We start from the raw sequence: 22,222 nt of genomic DNA, 5'->3' as shown, positions 1-22,222 counted from the left end.
TACCGACAGGTAAACAAAATAAAAACTAGTGACACTAATCTCATATTCTCTACAAAAGAAAGAATATTTAAAATATTAAATTGTCTCTTCTATTTCATTATGAAAAGGCAGAGTATGCTTTACCCTTCACTTGGACATTGCTCAAAAAACAACTCCTTAGACTTATTAAATCCAAACTATGGCTTAATAAAAATTAAAATATTTTAAAATATCCTCTTTGGAGTAAATATGAAAATCTTATAGTCAAACTAGAACCATTCTGCACTGACAAATCAGCTCCAGATCAAAGTGCATATTTATGTCATAATCACATTATCTTCCTAAACCAAGCACTGAAAAAAAAAAGTGGCCACTCTCGAAACAGTCATTAAAAATGTCCAGTTCATGAAGTGATGAATCACTCATTTAGGAAACCTAGCAGTACTCGAGGCTGCTAAGTCCTGTGCCCTCAGGAAGACTGTTAACAGCAACAGTAACAAACACTATCCTAACATCATGCCAAGCAGACCCCTTCATGGTTTATTATCATCAAAATTACAAATAATCCTAAATGTCTCCCCAAGTTATAAAATTAGATGAATATTACTCAACAAAATACATGAAGTAGTTTACTAAACAAAAACAGAGGCAAGATTCATTGTAAGCTATAGACTACATGCTTTGTACAGGAACCAAAAACTCTCTTGGTTCAAAAGTGGGCTAAAAAGCATCTCGGCAGGTTGTGGCACCCTTACATAGATAAACACTGATCTTTATTACTGATACATGCTTACTGCAAAATTAGAAATACTGTATCCATAAAAAGCAGACAACTATAGACGAATCTATAGTCAACAAGAAGAAGCTATAATATAAATCAAAAGCCACGCTGACAATAGCACTAACCCTCTGCATCTACCTGTATTCTTTTATGTAAATAGCCCATTTTGTGAGCTGCAGATCCTATCCACTTCAAGATCATATTTGTGGTAAAATATAGCAAGAAAGAAGGGGAAGGAAAGAGGAAGAAAAACAACCCATTACAGGATGTTGACAAGTTTAACTACTAAGGCTTTAAAATATATTGGTTAGCATACCACATACCACTAAAATAAACCAGGTTCCTCTAACAACAGGTTACTTTGGCTTTCGATTTTAACCTACTCAAGAAACAGAAGACTAGTGTAAAAAAAGATTCTAATTTTCATATCCTAAGCTCTCTTAGAAGAAAATCTATACTTACCACTCTCAATTACCAAATAAAACAATTCTTCAATCCAACTCAATTGTCCTACAGTTTCATTTGGACAGATGAGATTTCCTGTCTCTCCCTTTATTACAACTCCATGGACTGTGATGCAGAGAAACCAACTAAAGGCAAAAAGGTAACTAAAATTCTGATACTATGCTGGGTACATATTATCTCTTGAGTTATCAATACCTAACCACAGATCCCAAAGAGTATGCTTACAGAACCACCAGAAAAACCTTCTACTTGTCAATCACCACTGAATTCACAGTATATTGTTATTATCTTTTATTTACTGAATGACTACTTTTTTAAAAGCATTTCTAATGAACTCAGGAAAATGTTTGAACTGGCACTCATAAATAGAATTAGCAGGAATGCAAATGCTATCAGTGTGTTCACTATACATGCCAAAATAAACTCAGTGAGGTTAGGACTCTACCTTGTGTGCCCATATCCCCAGTGCCTGGCACCTAGGAGATAATTTAATACCCATAAAATAAATGAAATTGTAAAACAAAAAAATTCATGAAACAGACCAAAAATTTCAGTGGCAACAGAACTATGTTAAATAGTGTACTGCTTAAAAGAATAAATGCTTGCCAAAACTTGGGAACCTTCTAAACTGTTATCTGTTGTAACAGAATATTTAATACCAGAAAATAAGACTGATAGTTCACTTCTAAGGGAAGCCTGCAATAAGTTTCTGTAGCAAAGCAAACAAAAGTTGCATTGTTGTTTTTTTTTTTTTTAAGATTTTATTTATTTGGCAGACAGAGACCATAAGTAGGCAGAGTAGGCAGAGAGAGAGGAGGAAGCAGGCTCCCTGCTGAGCAGAGAGCTCAATGTGGGGCTTGATCCCAGGACCCTGGGATCATGACCTCAGCCGAAGGCAGAGGCTTAACCCGCTGAGCCACCCTGGCGCCAAAAGTTGCGTTTTTATAAATGACTTTTCTCCTACCCCAAAACCATGATCAATGAAAAGAACAGAATTTTAGAAGCAGAAGAAACCTCAGAGCCTAAATTATGGAACAGATGGGCTTGTTTCAGAGCAATATAAACTACCACCAATTTATTCAAAAATTTTGCATAATCACATACCCAAGATTTCATTTTATAAATATTAATTTTATTCTACTTTTTTTGGCTATGCCAAGTAGCTGCCTGTTAAAGAAGAAATGACTGATGAATATCATAATCTTACATTTTTATGACTTTTCCAGGGGAAAACTGATCATGTATCAAGAGAGTTCCTCTCTTCCCAGTTTTTAAGTTAGAGTGGTCTGTATTACTTTAATCAACAGTTTTCCTGTTCTCCCATTCTGGTTTTAGACTGTGTGCTGTGACTGCTTATTATATTTGATTTCTGATACTGATTTGTATACATTTGCTGTGGCCAAGCCTTTACCTTCCCAAAGATTTAGAAGGTATACCTTCCAAAGTGCTCCCCAGCCAGGCCATTTATAAGTGCTTGATAATTCCTTTGTCATTCATTTGAATGTAAGTTCTAGTACAGCAGAGCTGGTTCTGTCTTGTTGAATACTACAAAATAGGTTCTAAGTGTTATTACAATGAATGAATGAATCACTGATCCGGAAGGCAATGGCATTACTACGCTTCTTTTGCTAGCTAAGTAGACAGTATTTGAGAAGACATAGCTTCCATCTAGCTTTATGAACACTAGAATGTTCTTTAACTGCTCCGAATTGAAAATTTGCAAATGTGACAACACTGTTTGATACACAGTAACAGAGAAAGTGCTAAAAAGAAAGAAAGAAACCTCCCAAACTCAGCTTATTCAAAATGTCACACAAAGAATTACTGAAGATTCCTTAGAACGAGTTTCCAGTATTCCATTACCATCCTTGTGACTTGATCTTCCCCAAAAACCACTGCTAAATGACTTCACTGTCTGGAGACTCCGTTTTCCTCCATGTTTTGAGAATTTGTAAGTGAACATACTGAAGTAATAACGAATGACCAGTCTCCAGGGCCTTACAATATTCTTTAAAAAGATTGGCCGGGGAGGGCGGGGGGAGCGAGTTGGAAGAAAAGTCTTGAATAAAAACACACGAAAAGCAATTTTCCTGTTAGTTGTGAAAGACTGGAAATTTTTCAGGACAACCACCCCTCCTTTGCTGGTCACAGAGTAAGAATTGGAAGTAGGAAAATTTATAACACTTCCATGCCCTTTTGAGTCAGGAATTACGAAGAGAGAAGAGAAAAGAGAATCACAACTGTGGGGACACATGTATTCTACATGAAAGCAGGAAGTCAGTTTCTCGAGCATGGGCCGCCGGTCCAGCATCCTAAACGGGAACGCTGGCCTTCTAAAAGCCTCCCCCCGCAACCCCCTCCTCTAATCCTGAAGCCAAAGCCACCGGGATACGAGATTTTGCTAGGCTGTTGAAAGAAGGAGCAGCTCAGAGAGCTCAAGACACTTTCCTCTTTCTACTTGGCCTGCGGCAGGAGGATACTCCCCTGGTTCTCGCCAAAAGAGGAGGAGGCGGACCAGGCAGAGTCAGCAGCGAAAAGCAGCCTTGGCCGCGAAAGCAGCTCGTCCACGCGGCCGGAGAACTCACCGAACAAAGCATACCACGCGGACCCGGCAGGGAGAAGCGAAAGAAGGGAAAAGATTCACCCCAACTCTTCACCACTGCCTGAGGCTAGAAACAGGTGGAGCCGCGCTCAGAGGGAGAAAGAAGATGGGTTTTCGATGGGCTAATCTAACTCCAGCGCCAAGGTAGCCGGAACGAAGACCCCGGACGGGAAGAACGCCCAGGAGTAAGGGAGGTGAGCGCAGAGGGGAGAAAGGAAGAGCTGGTCGGGGTCAAGGGCAGACAGACGGCCCCCCGGGGCCGGAGCCACAGCGAGGATGCGGGTCTCGAGGATGCCCGCGGCGCGCTGCCGGCTGCCCCCACTCGGGCCTCCAGGGCGCCGCCGCCGCCGCCGCCGCCGCCGCCCCCTCGCACCCGCGCCCCGGGCGGCCACACAAAGGGGATGGCGAGGCGTGCCGGCTGCGGGGCGGCGGAGGGGCTCCGGGCCCGGGACGAAGTGGCCGGACCGCGACGCCCGCCGCGCCCCCGCCTTTGTCTGCCTCGTTCCGCGCCCCCCCCTCCGCTCCCGCCCAGGAGCCCCGCCGCCCGCGGCGCCCTCACCCTGTTGGTTACCCGGGTGAGTAGCGGTCTCATCTGCTCGCCGGCCCCATCCGCCTCCATGGCCCGCCGGCCAGCCCGCGGCGGCCGCTACCGAGCTGCCCCGCGCGGTCCGCCCGCCGCCCGCAGCCGCCGCCGCCGAGACCCGGGCGCGCGAGGGAAAACGAACGTGCGTCCGTGAGCGAGGCGCGCGCGTGGGGAGAGCCGTGCGCGGCAGACGCGGGGCAGCGTGTGCGCGCGGCAGCCGCAGCGCTGGCTCTCGCGGGGGAGCGAGGCCGCGGCGTGGAACGTGGAGCGAGAACTGAGCGAGCGGGAGGTCTAGGCGGGGGAGGAGGAGTAACCCGCGTAGGGTCCGGGGGCGGGGCCGCAGACAGTGACGCGCGGCGCCCGGGCCCCGCCCCAACACGCCCCCTCCCCGCCTCCCTCGTCACGCCCCCTGCCAGTTTGGCACCGCCGGCCCTGCGGCTAGGCCACCGGACACGGGGAGGGAGGGAAGCGGGACGGGCATTTGTTCCAGCCAATCGGCGGTTCGCAGAGGTCCGCGTGCACCACCCCCAGGCCACCTCCTCACGAGGCTCCGCCCCTCTTTGTAAAATCTTTACTGAAACAGAGCGTCTAACTCGTTTTTCGGGTGGAAGGTTCTCCTGAAGCTTCCAAGTGCGGTGGGGTTTACCAACGCACCTACCTCCTAACCACGTTCTTTAGAGTAGCAGGAAGGTAGGAGGACGCCACGCTTATGAAGGACGCTCACAGGAACCCCAAAGGAACTAACTGGTCTTCAGGACTCCTGCAAGGTTTTTTTTTCCCCCTCTCAGTTCAGGAGGTGTGAACCCCAGCTCGAGGCCCTGAAACAGGGAGTCCTCCTCACGAGGTATCCTCAAGTGCTTGTCCCTTTGTCCCGGCATCACGGCGGCTCCCACACTCTTGAGTCCACCCCCATATATCCACACCTGGAGCGCAGCTCTCAAATATCCACAGCTCCATCTGGGAATGATAATGGGACCTGCCACCGACAGTCACGGAAGGGCTTACTGACTTTTTATCCGCAAACCTGGGATAAAAGCACAGCATGCTTATTATGGGCATTATTGATAACAGGGTTATCCTGTGTATTTTTTTAAAAAGATTTTATTTATTTACTTGACAGAGAGATCACAAGTAGGCAGAGAGAGAGAGGAGGAGGAAGCAGGCTCCTCGCCGAGCTGTCATGTGTTATTTTTAAAAGGATAAGAAAGTTAGGGGCACCTGGGTGGCTCAGTGGGTTGGGGTCTCTGCCTTGGGCTCAGGTCGTGATCCCAGGGCCCTGGGATCAAGCCCCACATCGGGCTCTCTGTTCAGCAGGGAGCCTTCTTCCTCCACTCTCTGCCTGCCTCTCTGCCTGCTTGTGATCTGTCTGTCAAATAAATAAATAAAATCTTAAAAAAAAAAAAGATAAGAAAGCTAGCTAATAAGAGCTTCATCAGTGCTTTGGAGAGAGACTTTATGTTACAGAGGATTCAGAGCACATGTCTTATCCATCTCCAATAGGATATTAGCAAAGCCCTTTGTCAGAAAATTAAGGATGCTGCAAGAGCCGTTCCTGGTTTGGGTCCTAGTCTCCTTTTGTTCCAGAGAGTTACTTCCAGAGAGTTACTTTGAGTCTAGCACACATAGATCCACTTACTTGGATAAGAGCAGATGTGCTTTTAATAATAGCTACCATTTAAAGAGGTCTGCAATGAGAGACTGTGATGTTTTGTAAACATGCTTCATCTTTAATCCTCACAACACTAAAAAATGTTTTTATTATCCCCACTTTATGGATGAGGAAACTGAGGCTCATAGAGATAAGTGGCTTTAGGTCCTAGTTAGTAAACCTACTCTTTCTGTTGCACCATTCCAATGCCTCATTAAAGATAGTTGAACAACAATAAGAAGAAGGGATGAAAAGATGAAACAAGAATGAAAAGGAAAAGAATATGAAGAAAGAGGGGACCTGGAATTTAAAAAAAAAAAAAAAAGCACCTTATAAATTTGTTGAAGGCATCCATCACTTGTACCCATACCATCACTCTCTAAGATGAATATGATTTATATAGAAGAATTTGTTCTGGACTCTCTTACAAAGTAGCCATTAACTGTAATTAGTGTACACAGAACACCCTCCATTCCCTTTCTCTGCCTTATTTTTCTGTACAGCACTTACCCTCTTAAAACATTTTATACATGTTACGCTTTATCATGTTTATTGTCTGTATACATACATTAGCATAGTTTTATGTATGCTTCATTCAAGCAGTGATTTGGGCGGGGGGGGGGGGGGGGTGGCTCTGCTTTGTTTGTTGTTAAATTCCTAGTACACCCAGAAGAGTTCTTGGCCCTTGTAAGCTCTACTTGGATTAATTGAATGAAGTAGGGGCACAAGGGGACATCCTTTAAGACCTAAGAGCATCCTGGGTGACAGCTGAGGATGTGACCAACAGTAGTAACAGGAACGAAGTAGGAGCCATGACCCTTGAAGCCAGAGTTGAAAGAGCTAAGTAGTCAGCTTCAAGAAGGGCTTAACAATATACACTCAGAAGGGGCTCCTGGATGGCTTCATTGGTTAAGCCACTGACTTTTGATTTCAACTCAGGTCATGATCTCAGGGTTGTGAGATCAAGCCCCACTCAGCTCCGTGGTGAGTGTAGAATCTACTTGGATATCTCTCTCTCTCCCTTTGCCCCTCCCCCCTCTCAATAAATAAAATATTTAAAAAACAACAACAAATACATATACATATACACACTCAGGAAACCATGCTAGAAAATGAGTTTCTCAGGGCGCCTGGGTGGCTCAGTTGGTTAAGCAACTGCCTTCGGCTCAGGTCACGGTCCCGGAGTCCCAGGATCGAGTTCCGCATCAGGCTCCCAGCTCCATGGGGAGCTCCCTCTGACATTCCCGCCTCTCATGCTCTCTCTCACTGTCTCTCTCTCAAATAAATAAATGAAAATCTTTAAAAAAAAAAATGCCCTTTCTTTAAAAGAAAATGAGTTTCTCTTCATCCATCTTGAAAAAAAAAATTAAAAATAAGCCCTTAGTTTATTTAATTCACAATTATTTTTTGAGTAACCTCTGTGTTGCCATGCACTTTTTCTACTTTTCATTTGATCCCAACTACTAGAAAAACAATGTAGTAAAGGTCTGAATTATAGAATTTATTATTCTCAATTGCCCATTTAATTCTGGCTTAACCAGAGTTCATCCTGAAGTGATATTGTGGTGAGTAAAGAAGGTAATGTGTTAAAATCACTTTCATCAAATGTAAATGACTGTAATGTTCCAAGGTGCTGAAAGGCAAATTATTATCTTAAGTATTTTAAATATTCATCCAAAATGTAGCACAGGGAGACAACTGCTAAACAAAGGTGAATGTGAACCTAAATTCATCGCTAACAATGGATTTATAGCACCTAAAATTAATGACATTCAGCTGTAGCCCAAGACACTTACCAGGTTTCTGGAACAGTAGGTAATACTAGCAGGGACATGGATACAACATTTTGGCAAGATCTTCATCCTGAAGAGAAAAAATCTTCACCCAGCAGTTCTCTAAGAAGCCAGGACATATTCTGTAAAGACAAATAGCAGCTTCTGTGTCATTTTGAAAAGCATGAAACCAACCTTTAACGGAAGATCCATTAACAATTACAAATCTCTTCATTACCTCTTCTAGTCATGGCTGAAATTTAAATGTTCCCAATCATCCCCACCCATGAGGAAAACTAAACTCCTTGGAATAGTGCTTACAAGAACACCAGGGCAGTTGTAAGGGGAGGAAAACAATAGGAAGATGATGGGGAGGGGGGATGAAGTAGCTCTTTCAATAAATTTAAAAAACGGAACAAAAAAGCAGGCCTGTTCCTGATTTCATGGAGTTCAAGGTGGAAGACATTGATATACAGAAAATGCCAACAATGCAATGTGTGCAGCTCTAATATGATCATGGGAACCTCAGTGAAAAAGAATAGAATGGTTTTTGCTAGAAGAGGAAGGGAATGAGGGCTGCCAGCTACAGGAAAAGGACAAAAGTGAAGGCATTTGGAAAAGTTACAGAGAAACACATTAGATTTAAACTGAGTTATGAATGTTAATGGTATTACTTGATCAAACTGCTGGGGGAGGGGAGGAAAGAGGTAACAAGCAGAGGTAACAACAAGATCAAGGGCACTGGAAAAAAAATCAAAAACAGACTCATAAATACAAAGAAAAACTGGTAGTAGCCAGAGGGGATGGGAGAAACAGGTGAAGGGGATTAAGAGGTACAGCTTCCAGTTATAAAATAAGTAAGTAATGGAGATGAAAAGCACAGCATAGGGAATATAGTCAATAATATTATAATAATATGCCCTGTTAAAAAGACAAAATTCAAGAGTAAATTTGAAGATTTAATTGACCTTGTTAAAGAATTCATGCATCTGGCAGCATTCTACCTACCAAGTAGAGGGGAGTTCCAAGGTGTCAGACAAAATGGAAGGTATTTACAGGAAGGAGGGTGGGAAGAAAATTGTAAGCAAAATTAAAAAAAGGATTGTTTTAGGCAAGATCATCTTCCCTTCCGGGCAATGGCAGAGGGTCTTATTATGAGGATTACCTCATCTTTCTGTAAGGAATGGAAGAGAGTCCATGTGGCACATTACCTCATGAACACTGCTCAGAAAATCCCTGACTGACCAGTTAAAACTACATTTCTGGGGGATATTGAAACTGCAGCTGGGGGACACCCGACTGGCTTTAAGCATCTGCCTTCAGCTCAGGTCAGGATCCCAGGGTCCTAGGATGAGTCCCACATCGAGCTCCTTGCTCAGTGGGGGCCTGCTTCTCCCTCTGCCTGCTGCTCCCCCTGCTTGTGCTCACTCTCTCTCTCTCTCTCTCTCTCTGACAAATAAATAAATTAATAATCTTTTAAAAAAAGAAACAAACAAACAAACTGTAATTGGGTTTGGTGACTTGGCCCGACCCAAGTGACATTTTAGACCTATGGTTTTCTTTTCAACAGGGGACAAAAGGTACCTGCACTTAATCATCGTGAGCATTGTGAGCACGTAATTGTCAACTCACTATGTTGTACACTTGAAAATAATATAACATTGTATGTCAACTATACTTCAATAATAATTTTTTTTTTTAAAAGATCAAGGTTATTGATCAGAAGAAACAGGGTAACCCAGTGATGAAGAATCCCTCCCCATCCAGGCAAACTTCCTGAGACAGGTTGCCTTTGTGGTTGTTCTTATGTTTTTGAGGAAGACTTCACCTTGCCTGCCTTCTTTTTGAAACTATAAATTGGAGCAAATCATAGTAGTATCCTCCTGAGTTTGCAATGTCAAAGATTAATTGAGAACATCTAGCACAACACCTAACATATAGGACAATGAAAATACCATTTGGTCACATAATAATGGATACATGCCATTATACACGTGTCTAAATCCAAGGAATGTACACCACCAGGAGTAAACTGTAATGTAGTGAATGTACACCACCAGGAGTAAACTGTAATGTAGTGAATGTACATCACCAGGAGTAAACTGTAATGTAGTCTATGGACTTTGGGTGATTATGATGTGTCAGTGTCAGTTCATCAGTTGTAACAAAAAAGTATCCCTCTGTTGGACACTGTTGTTAAGAGGGGAGGCTGTGCTGGTGTGGGGGCAGGGAGTACAGGGAAAATCTCTGTACCTTCCCCTCAACTTAGCTCTGAACCTAAAACTGCTTTAAGAAAATAGTCTTAAGGGACACCTGGATGGCTCAGCTGGTTAAGCTCCTGCCTTTGGCTCAGGTCATGATCCCAGAGTCCTGGGATTGAGTCCTGCATTGGGCTCCCCGCTCAGTGGGGAGTCTGCTTCTCCCTCTGAGTCTCTCCCCTCTCACACTCTCTCTTTCTCTCTAAAATAAATAAAGTCTTTTTAAAAGTAGTCTTAAGAAAAGCCTAAAGAGGGACGCCTGGGTGGCTCAGTTGGTTAAGCAGCTGCCTTCGGCTCAGGTCATGATCCCAGCGTCCTGGGATCGAGTCCCACGTCGGGCTCCTTGCTCAGCAGGGAGCCTGCTTCTCCCTCTGCCTCTGCCTGCCATTCTGTCTGCCTGTGCTCGCTCTCTCCCCCTCTCTCTCTGATAAATAAATAAAATCTTTAAAAAAAAAAAAAAAAAAAAAAAGAAAAAAGAAAAGCCTAAAGAACAAAGCTTAAGTTAGTGCCACAGGAAACAAATAAAAGCATTTTAATCTGCTTTCACTAATAAAAATGGTGGGTAAAGTATATGTTTAGGTATATTCATTGATACATTTTGATAGGAAAAAAAACTGGCAATACTATGTCAGCAAGGGGGATTGGTTAAATATATTTTGGCACTCCAAATGATGAAACACAATTTAGCACCGAAAGAATGAGTTATATAAGTATGCCTATAAGGAAAGGGTTTCAAGATATATTCTTAATATTAAGTTACAGAAAAACAAAAACAAAAGTGAATAAATGGGTATATTATGATGGTTTTTGTAAGAAAAAAAACAATTATATACTTATATCTATATCTTTTCCTTCTAGAATTATTTGTATGTCTATTTCTGAATTATCTTATGCACATATGGGGAAGGAACTATGATTATTGTACAAAGTACAATTATGTCAAAGACTGTAAGCACTATCATGATCAAATAACAGAGCAAGTTAGGAAAGGCCCTGGGACTGAATTCTAGACTGAGTAACACTCAGCTCATTGTTTCTTTAACAATGCTGATTTTTTCCAAGTCAGTTCAAAGTCATTGGTCACCATCTAGTTTGCTCAGACATTAGGTGAAATACTATAATCCACCATTGAGTAACAGATGGCAAATGAGTACAGAATAGCACTTTGAGATATGCCAGCAAACTTCTTTTAAAGATTGTTACACACTTTGATTTAGGCAGTGTTCTTTAAAAGTCAGAGTCCATTTTGGTAACACCTAGGTACACCTGGGTGTGGCTTGTGTTTTGACTGCTTTCCAAGGACCATTCCTCTCTGCACTTGGGCTAGGAAAACACTGAATGATTCTTGTCTGGTTTTTGTTTTTGTTTTTTTTAATTCTCAGCACAACTCTTTAGATATACTTAAACTTCAGGAATCACATACCCCTTTTATGAAAGTGATCCCTTCAAGCAGGTCCGCAACTGAGACGACAATGAATTCTGTAAAAGAACTCATCTGAACCAAAGGAGAAATCTAAAATCCCAAGGCCTATCTTGAGAAAGAGAAACAAAGGTTTAAAAGATTTTTAGGGAGGCAAAGATGGAATCAAATTTCTTAAAAGATTACTATGCATTAATGAGTTTGGGTTTTGTTTTTTTTAAGATTTTATTTTTAAGTAATCTCTGGGTTTTTTAAAGATTTTGGTTTTTTTAAGATTTTATTTTGAAGTAATCTCTACACCCAGCATGGGGCTCAAACCTACATCCCCGAGATCAAGAGTTGCAAGCTGCATGGACTGAGCCAGCCAGGCACCCCATACCAGGCCACTAATGTTAAAATAAATACTTGGGTTGCTTTAGATCATCTTGAAATATTCATAATCATCTTATTTTATGATCATCTAAAACTGACAGGAAAAAGACTTAGGTTCTGCACGACACTGCATGTTGTCACTAACACCTCTGGACTTCTGTTTTCCTGATCTGTAAAATGGGGATCATTGAGACCACAATCCTTTACCCTCAATTGCAAACTCCATAAATCTCTGAAAAACTAAACGATTTTCATAACTCATCTAACCGCAGAAACCTCACCTAAACTGATGTGAAGCTGTTTATAGTTTTTTTTTTCCCTTATTGTGAATATCTATTTGTCTCATTACCCAAATAATGGGTCTGATAACAGGATGATACCTCAGACCCCGTTTAAGGGTGCTTCATAGCGTACACAAATGGCATTATGTCATTTGTCTAAATTCTGAAAAATTCTGAAATCTAAAAGATCTGGCCCTAAAGGTTTCAAATAAAGGATTGCACACCTACAATACTTGTTCCCTTTATTGCAAAGGTGTGGCATTGGCCAAATAAGGCAATAGATAATAAAATACTTGACAGAATGAGTGCTGTATCTATTTTAACTATAGGGAGCCCTGAAGATCCTACTTTCTATAACTTCTTCAGTACTGATGATCTCTCCCTCCTGCTCAAACAGCTTTGAGCTCCTGCCTGTCTTACGCTTCTCCTGTTCCAGTCTGCTGTTCCTGTCCTTAAAGATCTCTCTTAAAAACAGCTCTGTGTGATTAGGGGTTCATTTCCCACCCAGGGCCTGTCCGTCTGGATCTCTCTTGTAGTTCTATAGCTTTGCTTTGTGAAACTCAGGCTGTTAATGAATTGCCAATAGAGAGTGGAGAGATCAGATCAAGTGGAAATTTAAGCCCTCAGGGTGCTTCCAAATGCTCTCTAGACATCCTAGGGACTACTGTAATCTTTACTGCTTGAAGCCAGAAGCCAGTATATGGTAACTTGTGCCTGTAGGTAAAAGAGTACACCTACTCTCTCTCTCTCCTTCTCTCTCTCTCTCTCTCTCTCTCTCTCTCACACACACACACACACACACACATGCATACATGCAACATAAGCCCTAATCTTAAAAATTATGGTCCTAGTCAAATAAATTATGGTTCCTTTCTTACACAAACTGATTCATTTGGTGGAAAGAGCCAGTCCAGCACATGTCACTGGGCACACTAACCCACATGACAACTCCACCTAAATATAATAACTTTGTCCTTGTAACCTGGGGTCAGTGAGGCCTGAGAAGTGGTAAGCTTTCCTTTTACTTGTTTTTCATAGTTGAGTTCCATTGACACATCATGCACAGTTGAAAGCTGAGAATGGGGAAGGAAGATGAAAAAGATATTTTACAAAGTATGAAGCTACAAGCACTGCATTTTTTTCTTTTCCTAAAGACAGTTAACCAGAAAAATCACCAAGAATTTGAAAATGTTTCCACTGGAGGACTGAAAATATATCCCCCACCAATGAGAATACTAGTGTTATCATTTACCAATGACTCCCTCACTGTATCTTCTCTTTAAATGCCAATTTGCAATAATGTTTATAATATGAATAGAGATCCAGGCCATGGTGCCACTCATAAGCTGCCCTTTGTATGTGAAGATAGCATGACTCCTCATCAGTAACATATATTTTATAAGACTTTGGTACAATAGTAGATGTAGTTGATAGGGCTCTTTCTACACCCCACCTATACTATTCATTGTGAAACTAGGTTGTCAGAGTTAGGAATACAAGTCCGGGATCACAGAACACAGGGAGGCTAATCAGTGTATCCAAAAATCACATCCATTTCCCTATTGGCCCCTATGGATCCATCTAGTCAAGGGTAATTTCTAGCATCTCCCTCTAAAGACACCCCCTGGGCCTAAATTGGTACAGTCTTTCTGAAAAGCAATTTGGCAACATGTATTAACAATCTCAAAAAATAGCATGTTCTTCAACCCAGTAATAGCATCATGAGGAATGTCTTAAAAGATGGGTCATAGATATGGACATATATTTGTTTATATAAAATGGGGTTTATGCCAATGTTATGTTATGAAATGTATATATTAAAGTGAAAAATTAAAAACCATCTAAAAATGAAGCAATGAAAAAGTATTAAATAAATAAATGTTTGCATATCTTCATGATGGAATATAATGTACTCACCAAGACATTCTAAATTTTCATAGAAAAATGCTCGCTGTATCAAGTTTTGTTAAAAGATCTATATACAAAGTTGACATAAAGTTTAATCCTAATTATAATTACCTATCAGTGAATGATCAATTGAAACTAACGTATTAAAATTTAATGATAAAATGATGCTAAACAGAAATAGACGAAAATGCTGACAGTGAATAGGAATACAGGTGATTTTTCTATATTTATTTATCGTAAAGATTTATTTGAGAGCACGTGCCCACATATGCATGTGGTCGGGGGGGGGGGAGGAGCAGGGAAGGATAGAGGGAGAAGGAAAGAATCAAGCAGATTCCCCACAGAATGGGGAGCTTCATGTGGGGCTCCACCTAATGACCCTGAGACCACGAACTGAGCTGAAATCAGAAATGGAATGCACCAAGGACTGAGCCACCCAGGTGCCTCAGGAATATAGGTGGTTTTTAAATTTTATTTTTTATGTTTCTATAAATTTCTACAATGAATAAATTACTTTTATACTAAGAAAAGATAGCTGTAAAATGTTATTTCACAGTGGTTTAGAATAAGAATATTTGAAAGTTAAATGTCACTTTAAATAAGCACAAGCACAATAATAGTAACTAAAACTAAACAGTGCATAAGAATATTCATAACTTGTTAAGAGGGATCACTTCTCTCATTGAGGCCAAGTCAAAACACTCAATGGGTTAGGGATGTCTGGGTGGCTCCGTTGGTTAAGCCTCTGCCTTGGGCTCAGGTCCTGATCCCAGGGTCCTGGGATGGAGTCCTGCATCCAGCTCCCTGCTCAGCGGGGAGCCTGCTTATCTCTCTCCTTTTGCCCTCCCCCTGCTCCCTGCTCCCACTCTCTCTCTCTCAAATAAATGAATAAAATCTTAAAAAAAAAAAAAAAAAACCTCAATATGTTAAAGTCAAGTCTTCCATGAGGTCTGTAGAGTATGCTGTGGGCATCCCAAAAAGAGAAGAATGTGTTCAGAGTAAATATTCCCAATGGCATCTTTTCTGGATAAGAAAAAATACATATTTTAGCAAAGAGATAGAAAACAGAGTTTCAGAAAGTCTCATGTCCAGGAAACTAAACCCAAGTCAGTAGAGCAGCCATTGCCTAGCAACCTAATGAGGGTTTCATAAAGGTGTCATTTAAGTCCATAGGTCATCAGCATCAGCAAACACAAATTTGAAATGGAAGCTTTCTGCCAATTATTACAACAAACTTTCGAAGACCTGTCAAATAATCCTTCTTTAGGAGGAAAGCTTCTAAGATTACTGCCTAGTTGGACAAGGGTTTTTGTTTTTGCTTTAAATTCTCTTAGACCAGGTTTCCCAAATTTTCTTATTTGTAAGTTTCCCAAATTTTCTTATTTGGGGTACTTATAAAATATGTGGATTTCCTTAGAGATTCAGCAGGTCCAGGATGGGTCCAAGTACTCCCCAATTTTACCACGGGCCCTAGATGATTCTTCTGACCAGCAAATTTGAGAAATATTATTATAAACTTCCATTTCCCTCCTAGCACTTCTTGCTCGTTCTAATAACGTGCTGTCCTTACCTGTTCGCTGACTTGTTTAATGTCTGCATCTATCACCAAGCAGTAAATTCCATGAGAACAGGGGTGCTGTGCACCTCTGCACCTCCAAGGATCAGTACGGTATCTGGCACATGAGTAGGGCTCAGTAGATATTTCTTGAATCAAACAATCGATGAATCAAAATGTACTTTGTTGTATCAAATAAGAGCCCAATTTAAGTCTCAGTAGTCCTCAGGATTGTAGAAAAACCTCTGCCCCTGGAAAGCACAAGGGAAATACAGAATGCATGACACTCTGTCAGGGACCTTTTTTTACCTGAAGGAGAGTGTCCACGCAAAACTAGAAGAATATTGCCAAAGAGGACACACTGACTGCCAGGCACTTTAAGACATCAAATTCATAAAGAAAACAAATATCCTCTCCATTTCTCCCAATCTGTCTAGATAATATCTATTACTTAGGCAAGCGTATTGCATGCTGTTCTGATATTGGTGGGGGGGGGGGGGACATTAGCAACAACAACACAAGACTTAACTCCCTGGCTCCTTTGAGGTTACTCCAGGGAAAGGTGATAGCCAAGCAGGTCAGGGGTCCCTCTTCCTCCTAATATTTAGGCTCACCAATTACTGTAAGGCTAAAGAATGTTCTATAGAAATCTGGGGTCTGCAAACTCTCCCTCTAGGACAAAACTACTCTCTAATTTTTAAAAGATTAAATTCCATATTAACTGGAAGAAACAGGGCATCTGTGTAGATACATAGTAAACCTTTGCATACCCAAGCATTCATTGAACAGGGGTTTCTAAAATGTGCACTGAATCAATGTGTCAGGACAAAAACAGCTCTGGTGATTGAAATACAGGGAGCTTTCCAGTTGTAGCCTATCTACTCTACAACCACAGCTACACTTCCATGGAGATGTTCCCCACCCTGCCCTCACTTTGGGCAATAAGAAGCTTATTAACCACTGTGACCTGGGCTTCAGATGTTGGGTCACTGTGGCTCTGTTCTTGACTCTTGGCCAAGCCTTCCTCCACCACTCAAACTCAAACCCATCAAAAAGGCCCCAATGAGGGACAAGAAATGAATTGCCTATGGACCAGATCTAACCAGCCACCTGTTTTTGTAATTAAAGTTTTATTGGAAGATAGTCATGCCCATTCATTTGTATATGGTCTAAAGCTGAGTTTGGCATCACAACAGGCTAGAGTAGTTGTGACGGAGATCATCAACACACAAAGCCTTAAATATCCACTGTCTGACCCCCTTAGAGGAAAAGTTTGCCTATTCCTGGCCTAGATACATAGGGTCAGATAATAATAATTATTGTAATAAAAATCTTAATGTGGCATTTATCATATGCTAGGTAGTATTCTAAGGTCTTTGCATATATTAATTTATTTAGACCTCCCTACAATTTTACGAGGAAACCAAGGCACAAAGAGGTTAAGATAACACAGCTAATAAGAGCCAGCCTATATAGGAGAGGTATTATAACATAAATAGGTTATCCTTAGGTTCTAAAACTGATGAACAAAATCATAATTTAGAGGCTCGAGTAAAGCAGTAAACTATTGACAGTAAAGGTTACAAGAACAATGTGGTCATAGACGCAGGTTATTACTAATAACCACATTGAGATCACTTCCAAAATCTTTTACATATGAAACTAAAAAGTATGTTTAAGAAAATAAAATAGAAGTTACCTAAAACAATTCTTTTTTTTTTTTTTTTTTTTTTTTAAGTATATCTGGGACGTCTGGGTGGCTCAGTCAGTTAAGCATCTACTTTGGCTCAGGTCATGAGCCCGGCATCCTGGAATCAAGTCCCACATTCGGCTCCTTGTTCTGCAGGGAGCCTGCTTCTCCTTCAGCCTCTGCCTGCCACTCTGCCTGCCTATGTGTGTGTCTCTCTCTCTGACAAATAAATAAATAAAATCTTTAAAAAAAAAAATTTCTACCAGAGCTTCTACATTTAAATAGTAATTTCTGCTTCAAGATAGTCACCTTGGGGGGCGCCTGGGTGGCTCAGTGGGTTAAGCCGCTGCCTTCGGCTTAGGTCATGATCTTGGGGTCCTGGGATCGAGTCCTGCATCGGGCTCTCTGCTCGGCAGGGAGCCTGCTTCCTCCTCTCTCTCTGCCTGCCTCTCTGCCTACTTGTGATCTCTCTCTGTCAAATAAATAAATAAAATCTTTAAAAAAAAAAAAAAAAGATAGTCACCTTGGAATACTCTTCCTTTATTAAAAGTAATCTAAATGGTCTTGAAATTTGTATTTGGAAATTATCTTCAGAATCAGTTTACTCACATAAGAAACCCAATGTTTTTAATTTGTGGTTCCATAGTTATAAAGTTTATTTTAGTCCCAAGTAGTATTATGGTTACTATTTAGTTTTATAGTCCATGTTACTCACCAGATGTGGCCCCTAGCAACATTTGCCTTCTTTAGAAAAGTAAATTCACTGAAAAACAATTCTAAGGATCAAGATTTCCCACACCCTTATCTAAATAGTTCACTACTACACACCAGAACCTGGTACATAGTAACTGTTCAAAAATAATCGTTGAACAAATGAGTGACTTTCTCAAAGAGAAGTTCCAAAAATACTTTAGGAAATGACAGCCCTGTTGGAAAATCCATTTGGGCAATTGCTTCGGGGAAACAAACAAACACACACAAACAAAAAAACATGCATTTGGTTCATCAAATTTCTTTGATTCAGCTATTCAACAAATACTCATTGAGCGCCAGGAGTAGCCACATAATACTATGTGGGACCCAGTGCAAAATGAAAGACAAAATCCCTTATTCAAAAAGCAGCAAACAATAGTGTTTTCCTTTTTTCTGGGGCCTCCTTCTCAATCTGTCATTGTGTTTTTTATTTGCTACTCAGTGTTGTGTTCCTTTGGACGAGTGGGGACTCACAGAGAGTGCTGGACTCACAGGCAGTATGACTCTGTGCTTGACTCCATATCTGGGCACAAGAATCTAACCAACCCTTCCAGGTTCCTGCACCAAAGTGGGTGTGGTGGAGGGGAATGGGAGAGGAAAGGCAGCAGTGGTCACTGGTTGGAACAGGGAGCATCCCATGAGGGGGGACCAGGGTTCCAACCCTCTGGTGTACGCTCCATTATTCCATTGGATTTCACTTACAAAACATAAGCCCAAAGACAAATGATTAAAAAGTTCAAGGGATGCCTGGCTGACTTTGTCAGTGGAGCGTGGAACCTTAATCTCCAGGTTGTGGGTTTGAGCCCCACCTTGGGTGTAGAGAGTACCCAAAAATAAAATCTTTAGGGATGCCTGGGAGGCTTAGTCAGTTAAGTGTTTGATTCTTGATTTCAGCTCAGATCATGATCTCATGGTTGTGAGATCAAGCCCCCCAGCCTTTACTGCCCATGGGCTCCAAGCTGAGTGTGGAGCCTGCTTAAGACTCTCTCTCTCCTCTCCCTTTGCTTCTCCCTCCCTCAAGCACCTGCCTGCATGCACACACACATACAGGCACTGTTCATCTAAAATTAAACAAAACAAAATAAAATCTTAAAAAAAAAAAGTTCAAGACAGCAACTGACAGGTATCAAAACCAAAACTCCTACCTAAGTGCTCATGAAGCTGGCCCTATCAAGAACCCACTGTGCGGTAGGCAGTAAATGTATGGCATGAACAAGACAAAGATGGACCTTTCTGTCTAACAGAGAACAGACAAGGAAAGAGAACATTACCCTGTTGGGTCTAATAGCATCGATGTGAGTACTGGTAGCTTCAGTCTTCGGGTCAAGAAGGAGGCCCAAATACGGAGACTGCTAAGTGAGACCTAAAGTATAGGAAGAAACTATGGAAATGATCCCTGAAAGTCTAGTCTTTAAAGTATAGGAAGAATAAAAGCAAAGGTAGAGCAGTCAGAGGAAACAGCGCTTGAAGATCTAGGGGTGGAGAGTATGAAGCAGGCATTCCAGAAGAACCTGAAGGGATTGGCTAGAGTGGGAATACACAATTCAAGGCTGGCACGTGGGGAATGCGGACTTCCTGAGAATAATGGGGAGCCAGAGCATTAAGACAGAGGCACTTGATCAGAGCTGTGTTACGTGAAGTCACCCAAGTTACAACGGGAAGAAGAAACAGACCATGTGGAGAGAAGAGAAATTCCAAGGGGCAGGGAATTTGGTAGGGAGAGTAGTCAGGCAGGGTCAAAGGAGAAGAAGCAAAAAGCAGTTTGAAGATATGTGGGAGGCACTAGATATCCACAAGGGCTCACACCGGGATGAGAAAGACCCAGAATACAAAGATGAATGCATCTAGAACCCATTTCAGTAGCTATCTGGTAGCTGGGGACCAAAGGAATCAAACAGGCAGCAGGCTGAGCTTGCACTGATTGTGCCTCTTTGGGAGGCCTTGACCAGATCAGCTGCAGACTCTTACCACTCACTGTTCTAGAACTGTCACACAGCACTGAGGCCTGACACTTGTTCCAGAGCCGACGAGTGGCACCCATTCCACATCCTTCATTACAAAAGAACTTACTCTGCAAAGCAAACGCAATAACCCTGAGAAAATGCTATCTGAGCAATCCCATGAATGGGCCAGAGGTAAAATACAAAGGCAGATGTTTCAGCTTCTTAAAAAAAGCGCAGGACATGTGCCAGTGCTTAGTCCTTAGGGCTGTGCTCATGGAACAGCATCACGGGCTGGTCAATGCTGGGAAGACGGAATCCTAACACATTCAACTAAACACATAGAACTTTTTGAGTCCGTGAAGCGTCTACCAGATCATCAGAGTCCCTGGCTTGTCTATCAGGTGCAATAAAAGCGACCAATGGCTTCAAAAGTCATGTTGCAACTACAGAGCTGATTGGCCAAGCAGTTTGGCAAGGGCTGTAGGGGCTCAAGAGGTGGTCAGATGAGCTTGCTGGGCACCATGACGTTTAGAAAGCACAGCTCTTAAGATGTCCTTCCTGACTTTGAAAAGTTATTATTTGAGTTGGGAAAGCCATAAGAAACCACTGAGGGCAGGACTCCTGGGTGGCTCAGTCGGTTAAGTGTCTGCCTTCAGCTCAGATCATGATCTTGGAGTCCCAGGATCGAGTCCCATGTTGGGCTCCCTGCTCAGGGGGGAGTCTGCTTCTCCCGCTTACCCTCCCCATCTTGTGCTCTCTCATTCTCTCTCAAATAGATAAATAAAATCTTAAAAAAAAATGAGGGCAGAATTTTAACACCTGCTGAATAATTTAGTGTGAAATGGAAGAGGTCTAAGATTTAATGAGAGAAGGTCTATCAGCACCATTAATTTCTCATAGGGTATCAAACCACTATTTCGTGTTGGGTTGTAATTAATTGCCCCCATGCCTTCCTTCTCTGTTGAATACCAGTAAGTTCGATGAGGACTGGGAACATGACTTCCTCATTTTCACCTCCCTCTCGGCTTTCTATACAGTATACATAAACTACATAAAGATTCGTTAAATAGGTGAACTGCTCAACATCTTCCTTTTTGGCAAAGGGATCCTGGCTGACTTTTTTTTATAGACGAAATTTGGGGCAGGGAGCGGATTCTCTGAATTAAAACGTGAGAGGATGTTCAGGGTCAGGATGTTTCTTGTTCTAGTCTTTCCTGCGTGTACTAGAAGCCAGTGAATCGCTCTTCAGCTCCCTGTGGGAGGAAAGAGTAAAGCTGTCCCTGATCACACCACAGTAATCTGAGTCAAGGATATGAAACAAGCCCTTCAGGAAGTGAGCCGATTAAATGTTATTTCCTCAGATATGAGGTTAATAAACAAAATTTAGTTAAAGAATCAAAACACTTTAGACTCTTATGTTCCCTAAAGGGGTAGAAATAGCTGAGATCCTGTGGTAAAGATAAATGAGGACCATGGGAAATTTTTCTCATTTTCCCCATCCTGGGGTCTTATCCTTCATGCTTCATGCCCAGAGTGACGTTAAAACCAGAAGAACTTTTTTCTTTCCCCTTTTGTCAGAGGGTAAATACCAGCTGGAGTTTTGTGAGCAGTGAGTAATACACCTGGCACAGGACCAAGGTAACCGCCACCTGAAAACTTTCCACTCTGCTATTATTCTCTAGCTCAGGAGTCTAAGGGTCTGACTGGGTGAACAAAGGATGCTGCCTTCATGGGCTCTCCCCCACAGGACGTTTCCTCGGACTGCCTGGTTATGTCAACTCTCACTTTCTCCCCTGCGCCCCCGCCTTGCCCAAATGTTTGGAGATCTCAGAATGATTTCTTCTTCTCAGCATACCTTTGGCTTCTCTCTCCCCTGGCCCCAGCTTGGAACATCCTTGGAGATGGAAACCAACCTTCATATCATAACAAGAAAAATATATTTCGGCTGTCCATGTAGCAGAGGCTACACTGACAGGTTTCTGCACATAACCCTCGGGCTTTATCTGTAGGCTTCCAACGGTCAGTACCTGCCTTTCTGTCCCCCAAAGCCATTTCCTTAAGCCTGGGGAGGCTGCTCTACCTGGCACAAAGCAGGCCTCAAGTTCAGGAGAATCAATATGGCCAGCAATAGCCATAACCCACTCCAATAGCAACTGGGGACTGATAACCTCGCTTCCCGGCCCCTCAGTTGAGATAATTCTAAAGTGTATGC

The 22,222-nt window shown here is 42.1% G+C and overlaps 1 protein-coding gene across 3 annotated transcripts in view; it reads right to left on the bottom strand.

Moving 5' to 3' along the window:
• SLC4A7 (solute carrier family 4 member 7) overlaps positions 1-4,716 on the bottom strand; it is a 109,895-nt gene extending 105,179 nt beyond the window's left edge. The window contains exon 1 of one of the 3 annotated variants that reach the window (XM_032324384.1): positions 4,387-4,716. In XM_032324384.1, coding sequence (XP_032180275.1) covers positions 4,387-4,446 — 60 coding nt within the window. In that variant the 5' untranslated portion in view covers positions 4,447-4,716. The remainder of the gene's footprint in view (positions 1-4,386) is intronic. The other 2 variants (XM_032324478.1, XM_032324555.1) reach the window with 2 other exon arrangements.
• Positions 4,717-22,222: the final 17,506 nt, after the last annotated feature.

The sequence above is a fragment of the Mustela erminea genome, chromosome 1 (genome assembly GCF_009829155.1).
Source record: "Mustela erminea isolate mMusErm1 chromosome 1, mMusErm1.Pri, whole genome shotgun sequence".
NCBI lineage: Eukaryota > Metazoa > Chordata > Mammalia > Carnivora > Mustelidae > Mustela > Mustela erminea.
This window is presented reverse-complemented; position numbering and strand designations above follow the sequence as displayed.